Source organism: Medicago sativa, chromosome 5 (assembly GCF_051527215.1).
Source record: "Medicago sativa cultivar Bolivia chromosome 5, Bolivia_mono, whole genome shotgun sequence".
Lineage (NCBI taxonomy): Eukaryota > Viridiplantae > Streptophyta > Magnoliopsida > Fabales > Fabaceae > Medicago > Medicago sativa.
The window spans coordinates 46,164,457-46,178,773 of record NC_140753.1 but is presented as its reverse complement, the minus strand read 5'-3'; the positions used below and the strand labels follow the sequence as shown (position 1 = coordinate 46,178,773).

The window sequence follows — 14,317 nt, the reverse complement described above, 5'->3', positions numbered from 1 at the left end:
GATTGTGTAGTTACAAGAGTCCGGGACCGGATGGCATCAATTTTTGATTCCTTAAGACTTTACGGCTTTTGTTGAAAGATGATATTATGCGTTTTATTTCGAGTTCCATAGGAATGGGAAATTGTCGAAAGGTATAAATTCAACGTTCATTGCCCTTATTCCTAAAATAGATAGTCCTCGATTCTTGAATGATTTTCGACCTATTTCGTTGGTGGGAAGTCTATATAAAATTACGGCTAAAGTGTTAGCAAACAGATTGAGGCGGAGTTATCGATAGTGTTATGTCGGATGTCCAATCTGCTTTTGTTAAGAATAGACAAATCCTTGACGGTATTCTAATTGCAAATGAAGTAGTTAATGAGGCCGTAAGTTGAAGAAAGAGCTTTTGATGTTCAAAGTGGATTTTGAGAAGGCATACGACTCCGTCGAATGCGGGTATCTTGATGAGGTTATGGGTTGCATGTCTTTTCCTACTTTATAGAGAAAATGGATCAAAGAGTGTGTCGATGCGCCCTTTGCGTCGGTGTTAGTGAATGGCAGCCCTGCGATGAGTTTCATCTTGAACGGGGTCTTCGTCGGGGTGACCCTTTGTCTCCGTTCTGTTTTTATTAGCAACGAAGGCTTGAATGTTTTGATGAAAGCTTTGGTTGAAACGAGAATCTTTCACGGGTTACGGGGTGGGTGGCGCAAATTCGGTGGTGTTGTCTCATTTACAATTTGCGATGATACTTTACTTATTGGTGAAAAAAGTTGGGCTAATGTTCGTGCTATAAAGGGTCTTCTTTTGTTTGAAGCTATGTCCGGCTTGAAAGTAAATTTCCATAAAAGCTCTTTGGTTGGGGTCAATATCGGTGATTCTTGGTTGTCCGAGGCGGCTTCGTGTTAGGTTGCAAAGTGGGTAAAATCTGTTTCTCTATTTGGGTCTTTCGATTGGAGGCGATCCGCGTCGGTTATTATTTTGGGAGCCGTTGTTAATCGAATTAATACTAGATTGTCCGGATGGCATAGTCGATTTCTTTCCTTTGGTGGCGGTTGATTCTTCTCAAATCCGTCCTGTTGCACTTCCCGTCTATGCACTTTCCTTTTTCAAAGCTCCGTCGGGTATAATCTCTTCCATTGAATCTTTGCTAAATAAATTTTTTTTTGGGGGAGGGGAGTGAGGATAAACAAAAAATATCATGGATAGGTTGCAATTCGATATGTCCGAGGAAGGAGTATGGTGGGTTGGGTGTTCGGAGGTTGAGGGATTTTAACACTCGCTTTGTTGGGGAAATGGTGTTGGAGGTTGCTAGTAGAGAGAGATGGGTTGTGGCGGAAAGTGTTAGTGGCTAGGAATGGAGTGGAGGATGGAGGTTTGGAGGATGGGGGCCGGAGTTGCTCTTCTTGGTGGCGGGAGATAGTGAGTATTAGAGATGGGTTAGGTGAGGATGGGGATGGGTGATTTGAGTCGTGTGTTAGGCGTCGGGTTGGTGATGGAGCGATACGGATTTTTGGCATGATTGTTGGTGTGGTAATGTTCCGTTGTGTGATCGCTTTAGGAGGCTTTATGATTCGTCTTGTCCATAAAGTGGTCACGGTTAGGGATATGTTCCTGTTGGGTTTGGAGGTTGGAGGGGGGCTTGGCGATGGCGTCGGCGGTTGTGGGCTTGGGAGGAAGAGTTGGTAGAGGAGTGTAGGGATCTTTTACTTACGGTTACATTGCGGGATGATTCTTCGACAGTGGCCGTGGTTGCGGATCCGAGTGGTGGGTACACGGTCCGTGGTGTGTATGACACTACTAAAAAAATTGGGAATAGTGACGGGCAAAATCCGTCTCTAAAATTAAAAAAAATCCGTCTCTATACGTGTTAGAGACGGAATCGAAGACGGAACAAGGTCTGTCGTTGTTTTTGTGGTCTCTAAACCCTTTAGAGACGGACTTTCATTTTCCGTGTCCGATCGAGAGACGGAATAAAACCGTCTCTAACTAATAGAATCCGTCACCCACACTTTCCCGAAAGTTAAGAAAAATCCGTCTCTATGAGGAGACGGAAAATACCGTCTCCAATATAAAAATCCGTCTCTAAAATTTTGTCACAAAGGTTAAAATTTCCGTCTCTATTAATTAATATTCCATCTCGGCGAGACAAACCGAAATTCCGTCTCTAAAATGTATATTTTTTTTTATAATATATTTGCCTCAATATTCTCCCTGTTTAGTGCTAAAACAATGTTTAAAATATTACTACATTTAACTCTCAAGAATGTCAATAATATTTTGATAACCATCAAGTTAGGGTAAGGGACAAAGTACACTCATAAAAACAAAACATCACCACATAATATCAAAATATTAAAGGTAACCAAACTAAAGATTATCATCAATCCACCTAGTAGTTACCAAGATAAGTTTACCATCAATCCACTTAGTAGTTACCAATATAAAGTTGTCTAAAATATAAAAGACCATGATATGTTTGATCTAACAAAAGATACCAAAATAAAAGCGACCAAGCTAAAGCTCATTTGTGTATAATTTATATAATTTAGATATTAGTTATATAATTTAGATATATGACTGCTTAGTTTCATTTGTGTCAGTTTTCTCTTGTGTATAATCTGCCTTTTGTGCTCCTTCATCCATGTCCATAATAAGTCAGTTTGTCAATCTAAACAAATAAAAATGGATAACAAAACAAAAAATGAGCAAAAGAATATGAAGATAAAAAAAAGAGAAAGAAGAGTTAAATGAGTGAAATTGAAATCCCATAGAATATGGATCCAGTCCCATGGTAACTAATGGATTTTTTTTTCCAATCTTGTTTTAATAAAATCCTAACCAAACACACTGTAAACATAAAAAAAAATTAATAAGTAAAAGGTCACGTTAGCATGTAATTATCTCGATAGCAAGGAATCATTTAGCACTTAAAAACCAAAGGGTAGTGATTTGTCCAAAATACAATCATGTACCAGCAATTTCCCGCATCACTAAGAATTAAACACTCTCAAATGAACAGCCCCAAACAAAAATAAAAAACCTTAATCCTTCATGAGGCAAAGAACACAACAGATTTTAATAATCTGTTCCTTCTATAATATTAACTTTTATTAATCTGTTCAGATTTCAGGAAGCATCAAGATATTGCAAGTCATCACAATTAACATAACAAGCAAAATAATCAGAGTGAATCATGTGTCTTGGGACAATAGTTCTCAAAGCCTAATTTAAAAAGAGCATCCTGTCCAAAAATAGGAAAGTGAAAATTCCATTCTCAACACAATGCACTTGGACAAAATTCCATTTTAGTTTATAAGTTAATTCTAGAATATGGTCATAAACAAGGATTGGGGAATTCCACACACAGATATTTCCCTATGTTACCTTCATTAAAGCCATCTTGGGTCTTTTCTATGTTTAGGAACTTCCATTGTGGACAAATCACTACCCTGATTTGGAGTTCTAGTAAATTTAAAGAAATGAAAAAAACAGCAACACTGGGAGCGAAATTACCCTGATTTGTCATATAAACAGTAACGTTGAATTCCTCAGCTATCTTGATTAATTGAGAATGCATCTGAGCCAATTTTTGCTACAAAAAAGCTTTTTCTTTTCAGTAAAAGCAGACGTAGAGATTAAAAATCTGTTTGTGCATCAATATGACAGACTCACAGACCTGCACTCAGCAAGCTATCCTTTTCTAGTGCAGTCAACACAAAACAGATCAATCACAAAATCTACAATCTGCCAAATAAATATATTCTGTTAACCCTCCACATCACATGATATTGCAACAGAATATTACTCTATTCTACTCCATATTAACATCACACCAGAAGTGTGAATGGTTCTTCAGACTTTTTAGCAGCCAAACCAGGGAGAAGGTTATACTGCTGCTCATAAGTGTAGGGACGAGCATAGATAATCTTGTGCCGTCAAAAACAGAAATTGGTAAGCATTCAGCACCAAATATTCACTATCAGGATCCAATTATGAAACATATAGTATATGAAATAAAGGAAGCATACATTATCTAATACAGCCCCAGGATCCATGCCAAACCTCTCAGCTATGGGAACATTTCAGTCAGACCGACTAGAGTACAAATGAACATTAAACTTCGATAAGTGAATATCAATTGAAAAGGCAACATAAGTTATCGTTTTTTTTAAAAAGAAGAGTAAAAAACATACAAAGTTCCTTCAGTGTCAATGTAAGCCACTTTTCCATTGCAGCCATGCATACCAGTTGGCAACTAATTAAGGAATAACAAAGTTAAGAATCTCACTTTACCTCTATGTCACCTTTATGACCATCAAGTGCGCCTTTTAGATTCCCATATACATCTTAAACTTGAACAACTCTATCCATGCTTCCTGATGCAAGAAAATGTCCATCATAGCTAATAGCTAAACTAGATACAGAGTTTGTATGTGCTGTGGTAGATAGCAGGTAGCATGATCACAAGAACTTATCCAAGATATAGAAATAAATATCCATTCATCATCAGGCTATGTATGTTGCAAATACCTTCAAACTCAGAATCCTTATTTCATTTGCCAATCGATCTTCCAGAGAAATCCTCTGGAATCACTACCACCTGTAGCTACCAACGTTGCTTTGTTGGGGCTGCAGGAAACAAAAACTATAGCAAATAATTACAATAGTATTTGAAACGAAGCAAAAAAATATCGGAATCTTGCCAAAAATCCCGCCGTAGCCGAGTTCTTGAAAACCCCCAAAAAAAGTTTTAAAAAACAGGTTTAATACCCACAGGAGAAACAGAATCAACCATATGAATTGAAGATAATTAAATTCTATCCAGAGATAACATAATGTAATGAAAACTTCTATAAATCAAGTAGTAATAATAATGAAAATCAAAAATTTAAGTATATAATAGATACCTGAGCACGAGTGAAGCCACCGAGAGCAAAAGTACAGAACTAACCATTGTAGACACCGATCTCATCCAAAAGATCTATGTTAATCTGAACAGAAGCATGGTCCTTCGGAGTAATCAACCTATGTGTAGCATAACTGAAACAAATTCAAAGTTCAAATTCCATAATCAAAACAAAAAATACAAATAACAACTGCAAAACGCTAAGATTGCGAGAGAAGAAGATAGGAGATGATGATTACGGATCTGAGATTGGGAGCGAAGATACCTTAAATCATGAATCGATTGTGTCTATTGAGGGTTTGTTGAATCGATTGTGTCTCTTGAGGGTTTGTTGAATCGATTGGCTGAATCACGTCACAAACAATTTCGCTGAGATTTTCATGGGTTGGGTTGAATCGCGGGTTATTATTTTTGTGGGTTGGTTGAGATTTTAGTGTGAGAAGATTGAGAGGATTCGTGAGATTGGAGATTTGGGGGTTTTAAGAATGAGATGAAAATATTGGGGTTTTCTCTTCTCCTCTTTTGAGATTTGGGGGTTTTTGATATGAGAGAGAGAAAGTTAGGGTCTTGTGCGCGTGCAGGAAAAGAAAAGAGGAGAAAGCTATACGAATAGAGAAAAAAGTGAAAAATCATGCGGCTGTTGTTCAAAAGGGTTGTAGGAACCGTCGCAGACCTCAGATTGCGACAGTTATTCTTGAACAGTCGCAAATTCAGTGTTGCAAAATTCACAATTTCTTGTAGTGATTTTTAACAAAGAATCTCCAATTGGTATTTGGTTTGTCTTTGTAACCCATAATTGGAATTAGGGTTTGGAATTGGGAATAAGAAATTGATGGAGGTAAGCTATTGGTAATTGAGGAGAAGGATGAAATGGGGATGTTGGTAATAGGGTTTGGAATTGGTAATTGAGGAATTGATGGAGGTGAGAACAGTGAAAGAGCAAAGAGGAGAAGAGAGAACGTGAAGTGTAAAAGAGTAGTAGAAGTGAATTGTGAGTGAGTGAGATAACCTATATTATTCTTATTATTATTATATTATATTATATTATATTATTATTATATTATTAAAGAAAAATTAAAAAGAGCAAACCAAAATTCTGATGAGGCTGGGCGGCACCTTTTAAAAAGTGGGCGGCAATGAAAATTTGGTGGAAAAAATGAAAAGTTCATTAGAGACGGAATTCAGAGACGGAATTCGTCAAAGACGGAAACTTTCCGTCTCTACCAGAAATTTGACAATTTCAATAACTACTTGACCATTTAGAGACGGAAACAGAGACGGAATACATTAGATACAGAAATAAGTTGTCTCTAAATTCCGTCTCCAAATGTCCTTTTATAGCATTAATGATAAATCTAGCTATGCAGAGACGGATTTAGAGACAAAATAATTTTGACACGGATAATTCCGTCTCTAAAACCGTCACAAAAACATAAATAATAATTTTCGTCTCTCAATGCTTTTTTCCGTCTCCAATTCCGTCTCTATTAGAGACAGAACAAATTCCGTCTCTAAATTCCGTCGGTATTTCAGCTTTTTCTAGTAGTGTGACATGATGACAGATCAAGAACAACCATTTATTCAACAAAATATGGAGTTAATTTGGCACAAACAGGTACCCTTGAAAGTCTCTATCTTTTCTTGGCGTACATTGAGGGATCGTTTACCTACTAGGCAAAATTTGGCAAATCGTGGGATACTGTTATGGACTCTCGGTTTTGTTTAGGTTTGGATGTGACCGGAGTTGAGGACGTGAATCATCTGTTTTTGTCTTGTCCGGTTTTGGAGCTTTGTGGCCTTTGGTGAGGGATTGGCTCGGTGTTGAGGGGGCGGAGAGTCGGGTTATTTCGGACCACTTTTTACAATTTATTCATTATGAAGGTGTTCGAAATTGCGGCGTTCGTTTTTCCATACGATCCTGGCTTATGTGTGTTTGGGTTTTGTGTACGGCATCCGATCATAGCTCTATACGGCATATGTTAGATAAAGTAAAATCCTACTCATTGTGGTGGTTGAAGGCTAGTAATGTTGCCTTTAGATTTGGTACTCATCATTGGTGGTCAAACCCGCTTGTCATGCAGGTATTGGCTAATTGTTTTTGTTTTGTATATTGACTTGATTGTGTTCTTTTACCGTGTTGTAGTGGCACACCTTGTGCTGCAACAATTACGGTGTTGGTTTTAATATAATTCATTTTTGCTCGTTAAAAAAAAAACCAAGAAAAATATCGAAGGAGCGATTCGTTTCGGATAAGGTCAAAGCAACGAGACATTTTCAAGGCGCGTGTATTTGAAATTCAAATCGAATAGATAAGTGTTGTTAGTTTATAGTAGTTTTAGTTTCAAATTCAAAAATAAGCGATTAGTTCTATTAGTATAAATAGTAGTTTCTCGTAAGGGAAAAGGGTCACAATCCAATCATACACAAAAACTTACACTCAAATTATCCGTATGAAAGCGAGAAACGAGTCACAAGTTGCAATGTATGAACATGTGTACCAATTTACATTCAATCAATGCAATTTAAGTTTATTTTCTTAAATGCCTTTACAATTTACTTGTTTCTTTTGAGCAATTCATTTTACTTTCATTTAACAATTTCGATTGGATTCAACTGGGTTGAATTCGATTGTTTTTACTCCTTTTATTTAGTTCTTCAAGAACAAGAATAAATTTACGGAAAATGACAAACACAATATGTCCTTAAGATTTCTTGGTTGATCTTGCAAGTAAATAATTTTAAACCGGCGGTTGTTTACCAAAAATCAGTGTAAACACCATTATTATCTATTTCAATGATACCAACAATAGAACAAAAAATATAATATAAATTATTTTTTTAACACCAACAACAATCTTTATTATAGAAAAAAAATTTAAGGGTATAATTGGAGTAATGAAAAAGTAGGTATAATCATACTTATCTATTTTGTTACACTTTTTAATTGATAAAAGAAAAAAAAACAGACATATATGTATTCTTATCGTGTTTGTTACATTTAAATGTAACAAACACGATATTAAAACAAATTTGTTTTAATATTTAAATGTATTCTTATCTATTTGTTACATATGTTATTTGTATTGAAAATTGAGAGTATTTTTGGAATGAAAAATCAAACCCAAAAGTGTTGAAAGGGATAATTTTCTTTATATATAGTATAGATAATTGTGGTACTAATGATTATTTTATAATTGTTCCGTGTGAGATTTGGACAATGTTTCTTGAAGTTACAGAGTCAAGTTTTTAACACCGAGCAGACACATCTTAGACTTATTCCTTCTATTTTGATAAGACAAAAATATTATACCACATGTTTTCACTTTGACAACAAATTACTAATCAAACAAAAATCATTAATTAGGAAATTCGGTTGTATTTAATTTCATGACGAGAAGATTTTTATTTAAGTAATACAACAATTGTATAATTTTGCTAATTTAATTAATAACGGGTACGGATTCCTACGTTTGGGTATTTGAAAAATGTTTATTTTATTTTATATGTGTTAATAATTTTACTAAATCCGGCTTAATTTCACCCGATTATGCATCTATTGATTTACAAGTACTTAAAATATGTTTTTTATTTTACTTGTGTGTACATATTAAGATATTCGTCCTGTACCCGTGATCATTTTGATTTGCGGATACCATGCATATCGAATTTTACTCATCCTTAATTATATGTTAAACCCGGGCAACGCCGGGTAAATACAGTAGTATTACTAAAAAAACAATATAGGGTTAAATTGGGTATCTTATGAAATAGAATTTAAGAGAGTAGGGATGCCAACTATCTTCTTTGATATTCAGAAAGAGAGAGGAAAGTGCGGTCAATTGGTTGGATGTGAAATCTATATAAACCCTCAACAGTCCTCTCTATGGCTTCACTCTTCGCTCGCTCTCTCGTCCTCTCTCTCTCTCTCTCTCTAAGTTTCTTTGTTTGCAAAACAGTCCTCTCTCTCTCTCTCTCTCTCTCTCTCTCTCTCTAAGTTCTCTCTGATACAAACATCAGACAACAAACAAACATGTCCTTCATAATGGGTGTGCTGTTTGTGGTTGGGTGTAATGTTTTGTTGGGTTGGGCCCTCTGTCTCGTGGTATTGTTGGTCTATTGGCTCTGCCGCCTCTGCCGCCGCTGCTGGGATGGAAGAAGAGCAACAACAACGGTGGAAGCCCCACACTCACAAACCTCCTGCTGTCCTCCTCTCTATAATGTGTCGGATGCGAAGAAGACGAAGGAGATCAATGCTCCTCTATCCTGTGAACACGGCTGTCCTCCCTATGGCTCCTCCTCAAGTGTTTAGGGTTTTAGTTCCTTTTGGATGTATTTTACTGGTTTTCCTTATGTTGTGGGTAGTTTTGTTATCCTGTTTTCTTGAACTATTAGCACACCCAAAAGTATATCTTGTACTTTTGGATATATTTTTTGTATTATTTTGATTCAGATGATTTTCTTGTTATTGATTTAGAAACAACCATTGATGCTGTAAACTATGAATCAATCTTCGTTATATTCATATTCATATATTATACGACAAATGCAAATATTGTGTGTTGATCCAAATCTTGCATATGTAGCTTTTCCTACAAATATGTATTTACATCTATTTCTAAAATACTAAAAAAGAAAAAACAATTTCTACAACTATGACATCATATCAGATGCATTCAAAATTGTGAAGCAGTGTCTGCCTATCCAGACGAATAAACATGCAAACAAAGTGATCAATTTGGTCCGGCCATACATGTGAGCGTAGCACTTCACCTTGTTTTTTTTTTTTTTATTTTATTTTTGGTCGGGTAGCCTGGTGGTAGAATTCACCTTATAATAAGGTGAATAAGTGGGGTGTTCGGGGTTAGAATGATACGCATATAATAATGCATTGTCTATCAATCTTAGCTATGCTTGTTTATGTTATAATATACTAATTTTGAGCAGTTCCAGTATTTTTCCCGTTCAAATTAACAATTTGACCGAGCCACACAGTGATCAACTAGGTCAATCTTCACATCTCATGGATAGTACCTCACCTTGATTCTACCATAGTACTCTCAATTTTTTAGCAATACTTCATTTTGGCAGCAGTTAATACTTCATTATTGCTTCATGTTGTATTGACTTCAACAGACATTTTGAGCACATATGGATATCGAATGATATTAAGCAATGAGTCAATATTTTCTCGTATTCGCAAAGAAATAAAATAAAAATATTCTTCAACAATTTAGATATTGTATGATGACATTTATATTTCAAATATTTCTTTCAATTGACCCAAAAATTAGTGGTTGACAAGCATTAGAGTTGAAGTAAGTATAAGAACTCCCAGCGTCAAAAACTATAAGAAGATTTCCAAACACAATCCTCTTCCCTCCAAGAACAACTTTAGCTGCTCCTGATGAGTAATATTTGCCGGGAAAAATTGCAAATTAGTAGAAAGATATATGAATATCATTACATGAAATGTGGATCTAACTTGTAAAGATATACTTATTAATTTTTTATTTCAACTACTAAATGAAAAGAAATTGATGCCGAGAGCATCTCACTTCGCAACTTCTAAACGTCTCAAAGCTACTCTTCGTCGACTTGAGTGTCTCTACTCACGCTACGGTCATCATAAAGGGAATAAACACAAGAAAAATAAAGGATGAGAAATCCTAACATAACATAATAATAGGGAAAAACAAGAACATTAATTAAATACCATAGGAATGCAATCTCTACTATCTCATGAATGTTACCCTCATTATTAAGAATATTAAGAGTATAATTCAATACCTCGGGACCTATAATTTCCCAATATTTTTGGTAAAATAAAGCGAGTGAGACCATCGGGGCCGGGAGCTGAATTGGCCTTGAGATTACCGACGACCTCTTGTACTTCTTGAGTGAAAAAGGGTTATTGATGATGACATCTTTGTCATTACGTAATTTTAAGGACTTAATTTGACATTTTGATAGAGTTCTAAGCAATATAAAGTATCCAGGAGGTGTTAAAAGCAAGAAAATTGGAAGACTTGGAAGCCGGGGAATCGCGGTACGATTTTCACCATCGTAATACGATTTTTGAAGTCAGAACACATGTTTTTGAAGACACCCGGTCGCGGTACGATCCCATCAATCGTGATACGATTTCAAGAAGGAACTGGAAGGGTTTTTAGGGTTTAATGCCAAATGGTGATACAATTATTGGCATTGTGGTATGATTTTGGGCGCATCCGAGAATTGCCTATTTAAGTGAAAACGAGTTCCAAACAAGGGGTTACGATTTTGGAGAGCTAAAGTGCGATTTTAACACCCGAAGGCTGCGAGAGGAGAGGATTTCGTCATCTCTAACCCGGTTTATGTATGTTTTAATTCTTCCATTGATTATGCTATTTGTAAACTCAATTATGAGTAGCTAAATCTCTCGAGAGATTAGGTCGAGAGATGAATCTATGTAACCCTAATTGATTTATGTTGTTGTGAAACTCTATTACTTATTAATGATATTCTAGTTTTTATTCAATTCAATTGTTCTTAATGCTTTTTATATCCTAATCAAATATAAACATGATTTTGTGAGAACGAATGACTACCGACCATAGCTTTCGACTTAGACCTAATTGAATTGTTCTAATAAGCATGGTTACTCTAGGAATGGATAATCATTTGTTAGTGATCTTAGGTTAACGTTCGTAAAACCTTCAAGGATTATTAGACCACCTAAGGAATTAGGGGTTGTAGTTTAAGAAGAGTGTCCTAACTCAAGGGATTGATTAGGGCTAATTTGTTAACTATCGTAAAACTAGAGAATCATTAGTAATAATAGGTGCGGTAACCAATTAGGGGAAACATAGAGGATTCGACGGTACCTAATCTCATCTCTCTCCATATTTTCTTAATCAAAACTTTACTTTCTATTATTTGATTTCATTAAATCAAACCAAATCTACTACCTAGTGGCAAACCAAAATAAACTTTATACATCCTATTTCTATAACGCGATTGAATTATTGAAGTTAAAAACGGTCCTCGTGGGATCGATATTTTTACTACTTAGATAGTATTTGGTGCACTTGCCAAACGTCTATCAAGTTTTTGGCGCCGTTGCGGGGATTTGTTGATTTATTTCAACAAGGCAATTACGTTATAATTTATGATTTACGCAATTTAAATATCTGTTTTTAATTTTTCGTTTTAGTATTCATTGATTACTTTGTATTGTGCAATGCTACTAAGGTATTTTTCTATTTATGCGATTTAAAGTGAGCTTTGACGATCTAGAGTTTGATCCCGAAATAGAAAGGACTGCTAGAGCACTTGGGAAAGCCGTACGGTTGCAACGGTTGTCTCAATCGGCACCACCTAGTTCATGAATACCGTTACCGAGCCACTCTCTATTGAATGCGAAACAACTATTTCTCCTAGATCCATCATCATGGGAGAACTGTACCACCGAGACCAAAGTTAGGAGACTATGGGTTAACAACTCATCGCGGTCAATCGACCCACACTTTTCAACCGGCTAACCCCGTTGCTTTTGACATCAAGACCACCGTTCTCAATGGTTTGAGAGACAAACAGTTCGATGGGACCGAAGCTATGAGCCCACATGAACACTTGAGCCGCTTAGCCGAAACTTGTGAGTTTTGTGTACAACTAGCCACCGTGACCGATGCACAAAAGAAACTCGGGCTATTTCCTTTCACCTTGACGGGAAGAGCGAAGGATTGGTTGTTAACTATACCCAATGGGACTGTCCAAAGTTGGGAAGAATTAGAGTGAAGTTCCTAGAGAAGTACTTTTCTATGTCTAAGTATTGGGACAAGAAGATGGAGATCTCCAATTTCAAGCAAGGGGAGAGTGAGTCATTGTATGATGCTTGGGAGTGATTCAAATTGCTTCTTAAAAGATGCCCTAATCATGAGTTCAGCGAGAAACAATACCTCCAAATCTTTACCGAGGGGGTGACACCAAACACTAGGATGTTCTTAGATGCTTCCGCGGAGGTAGTCTCAAGAGAAAACTGATCATGAAGTTCAAGCCCTAATCGAAAACATGGGGGTAATGAATATCATGTGAAGCTAAGAAGAAAGAAAGAGGAGTGTTTGGGGTGAGTGAGCAAACGGCCATCTTAGCTAACCAAGCAGCAATGAACAAACAAATAGAGGCTTTAACTAAGGAGTTTCAAGGCTTCACTTTGGCTCACAAGCAACAATAAGTGGCTGCAATCAAGTGTGATCTATGTGGTGAAGAACATGCAAATGGTGAATGTGTTCCTGAAGGGACTAGTGAGGAAGCTAACTATATGGGAGGATATCAGAGGCAAAATCAATACTATACTCCAGGAATCAACAAGCATCCCAATCTAAGCTACTCAAATAACAACGCTTTGAACTCTCGGATGCTTGCTCCTCCACAACAACAACAAAGAAAGCCTTCAACTCTTGAGGAAAATATGATGAACTTTATGAAGATGACTCAAGGCAACTTTGAAGAGATGAAGAAGAGTCAAGAGGCTGAAAGAAAGAACAATGAAGCCTCTAGGAAGATGCTTGAAACTCAATTGGGGCAATTAGCTAAGCAATTGGTAGAATAAAATAAAGGCGGATTCTCGAGTAACACTAAAGATAACCCACGAGAATGAGTCTTGTAATGCTATTGAATTGAGGAGTAAAAAGGTTTTAACACCTTTAGTTCCAAAAGCTCCAAAGAAAGCTGATGATGTAGTAGAGGAGATAGAGGAAGATGGTGAAGTTTAAAAGAATAATGAGGGTGTAGTTGAAAAAGAAAATGATCAAGGAGTAGTTGAAAATGAAAGGAAGAAAAAAATAAAGGGAGAAAAAAGTGAGAAATTAATAGATGAAGATTCAATCTTGAGGAAGTCGAAGAGTCAAATCTTGAAAGATGGAGATAAACCACAAGTTATTCCATCATATGTGAAGCTTCCCTATCCTCACCTAGCCAAGAAGAAAGAAAAAGATGAAGGTCAATTCAAGAAGTTCGTGCAACTTTTCTCACAACTTCGAGTGAATATTCCTTTCGGTGAAGCTCTTGATCAAATGTTTTTGTATGCTAAGTTCATGAAAGACTTGTTGACTAAAAGAAGGAAGCCTAAAGATGATGAGAACATAGCACTTTCCGAGAATTGTAGTCCTATTCTCCAAAAGAAGCTACCACCTAAGCCGAAGGATCCTGGTGCTTTTACTATCCCTTGTTCCATTGGACCGGTAGACATTGGTAGAGCTTTATGTGATTTAGGAGCAAGTATCAACTTAATGCCCCTTTCAATGATGAAGAAACTTAAGTGTGGTGAGCCAAAACCAACAAGAATGACCATTACTTTAGCTGATCGGTCAATCTCTTATCCTTTCGATATACTTGAAGATGTGCTAGTCAAGGTTAATGACTTGGTGTTTCCAAAGCAGATTTTGTGATCT

The 14,317-nt window shown here is 36.3% G+C and overlaps 1 protein-coding gene and 1 long non-coding RNA gene across 11 annotated transcripts; one reads left to right on the top strand and one right to left on the bottom strand.

Moving 5' to 3' along the window:
* The first annotated feature begins 281 nt into the window (after positions 1 to 281).
* Positions 282 to 886, top strand: LOC146922431 (uncharacterized). The gene is made up of 2 exons (XM_085711533.1): positions 282 to 365; positions 482 to 886. Exons 1-2 carry the CDS (start codon positions 282 to 284, stop codon positions 884 to 886), a joined length of 489 nt encoding a protein of 162 aa, XP_085567659.1.
* A 1,364-nt stretch (positions 887 to 2,250) lies between these two features.
* LOC146922430 (uncharacterized) lies at positions 2,251 to 5,886 on the bottom strand. 10 transcript variants are annotated; one of them, XR_015012469.1, is made up of 8 exons: positions 5,152 to 5,886; positions 4,888 to 5,020; positions 4,511 to 4,625; positions 4,274 to 4,356; positions 4,009 to 4,075; positions 3,657 to 3,724; positions 3,494 to 3,572; positions 2,251 to 2,648 (listed from the first exon to the last, which is right to left on the bottom strand). It is a non-coding gene; the product is annotated as an uncharacterized LOC146922430 (long non-coding RNA). The 10 variants fall into 10 exon arrangements; XR_015012465.1 differs by having other exon boundaries at positions 3,814 to 4,356; XR_015012467.1 differs by having other exon boundaries at positions 4,009 to 4,356.
* Between the last annotated feature and the right edge of the window lie 8,431 nt (positions 5,887 to 14,317).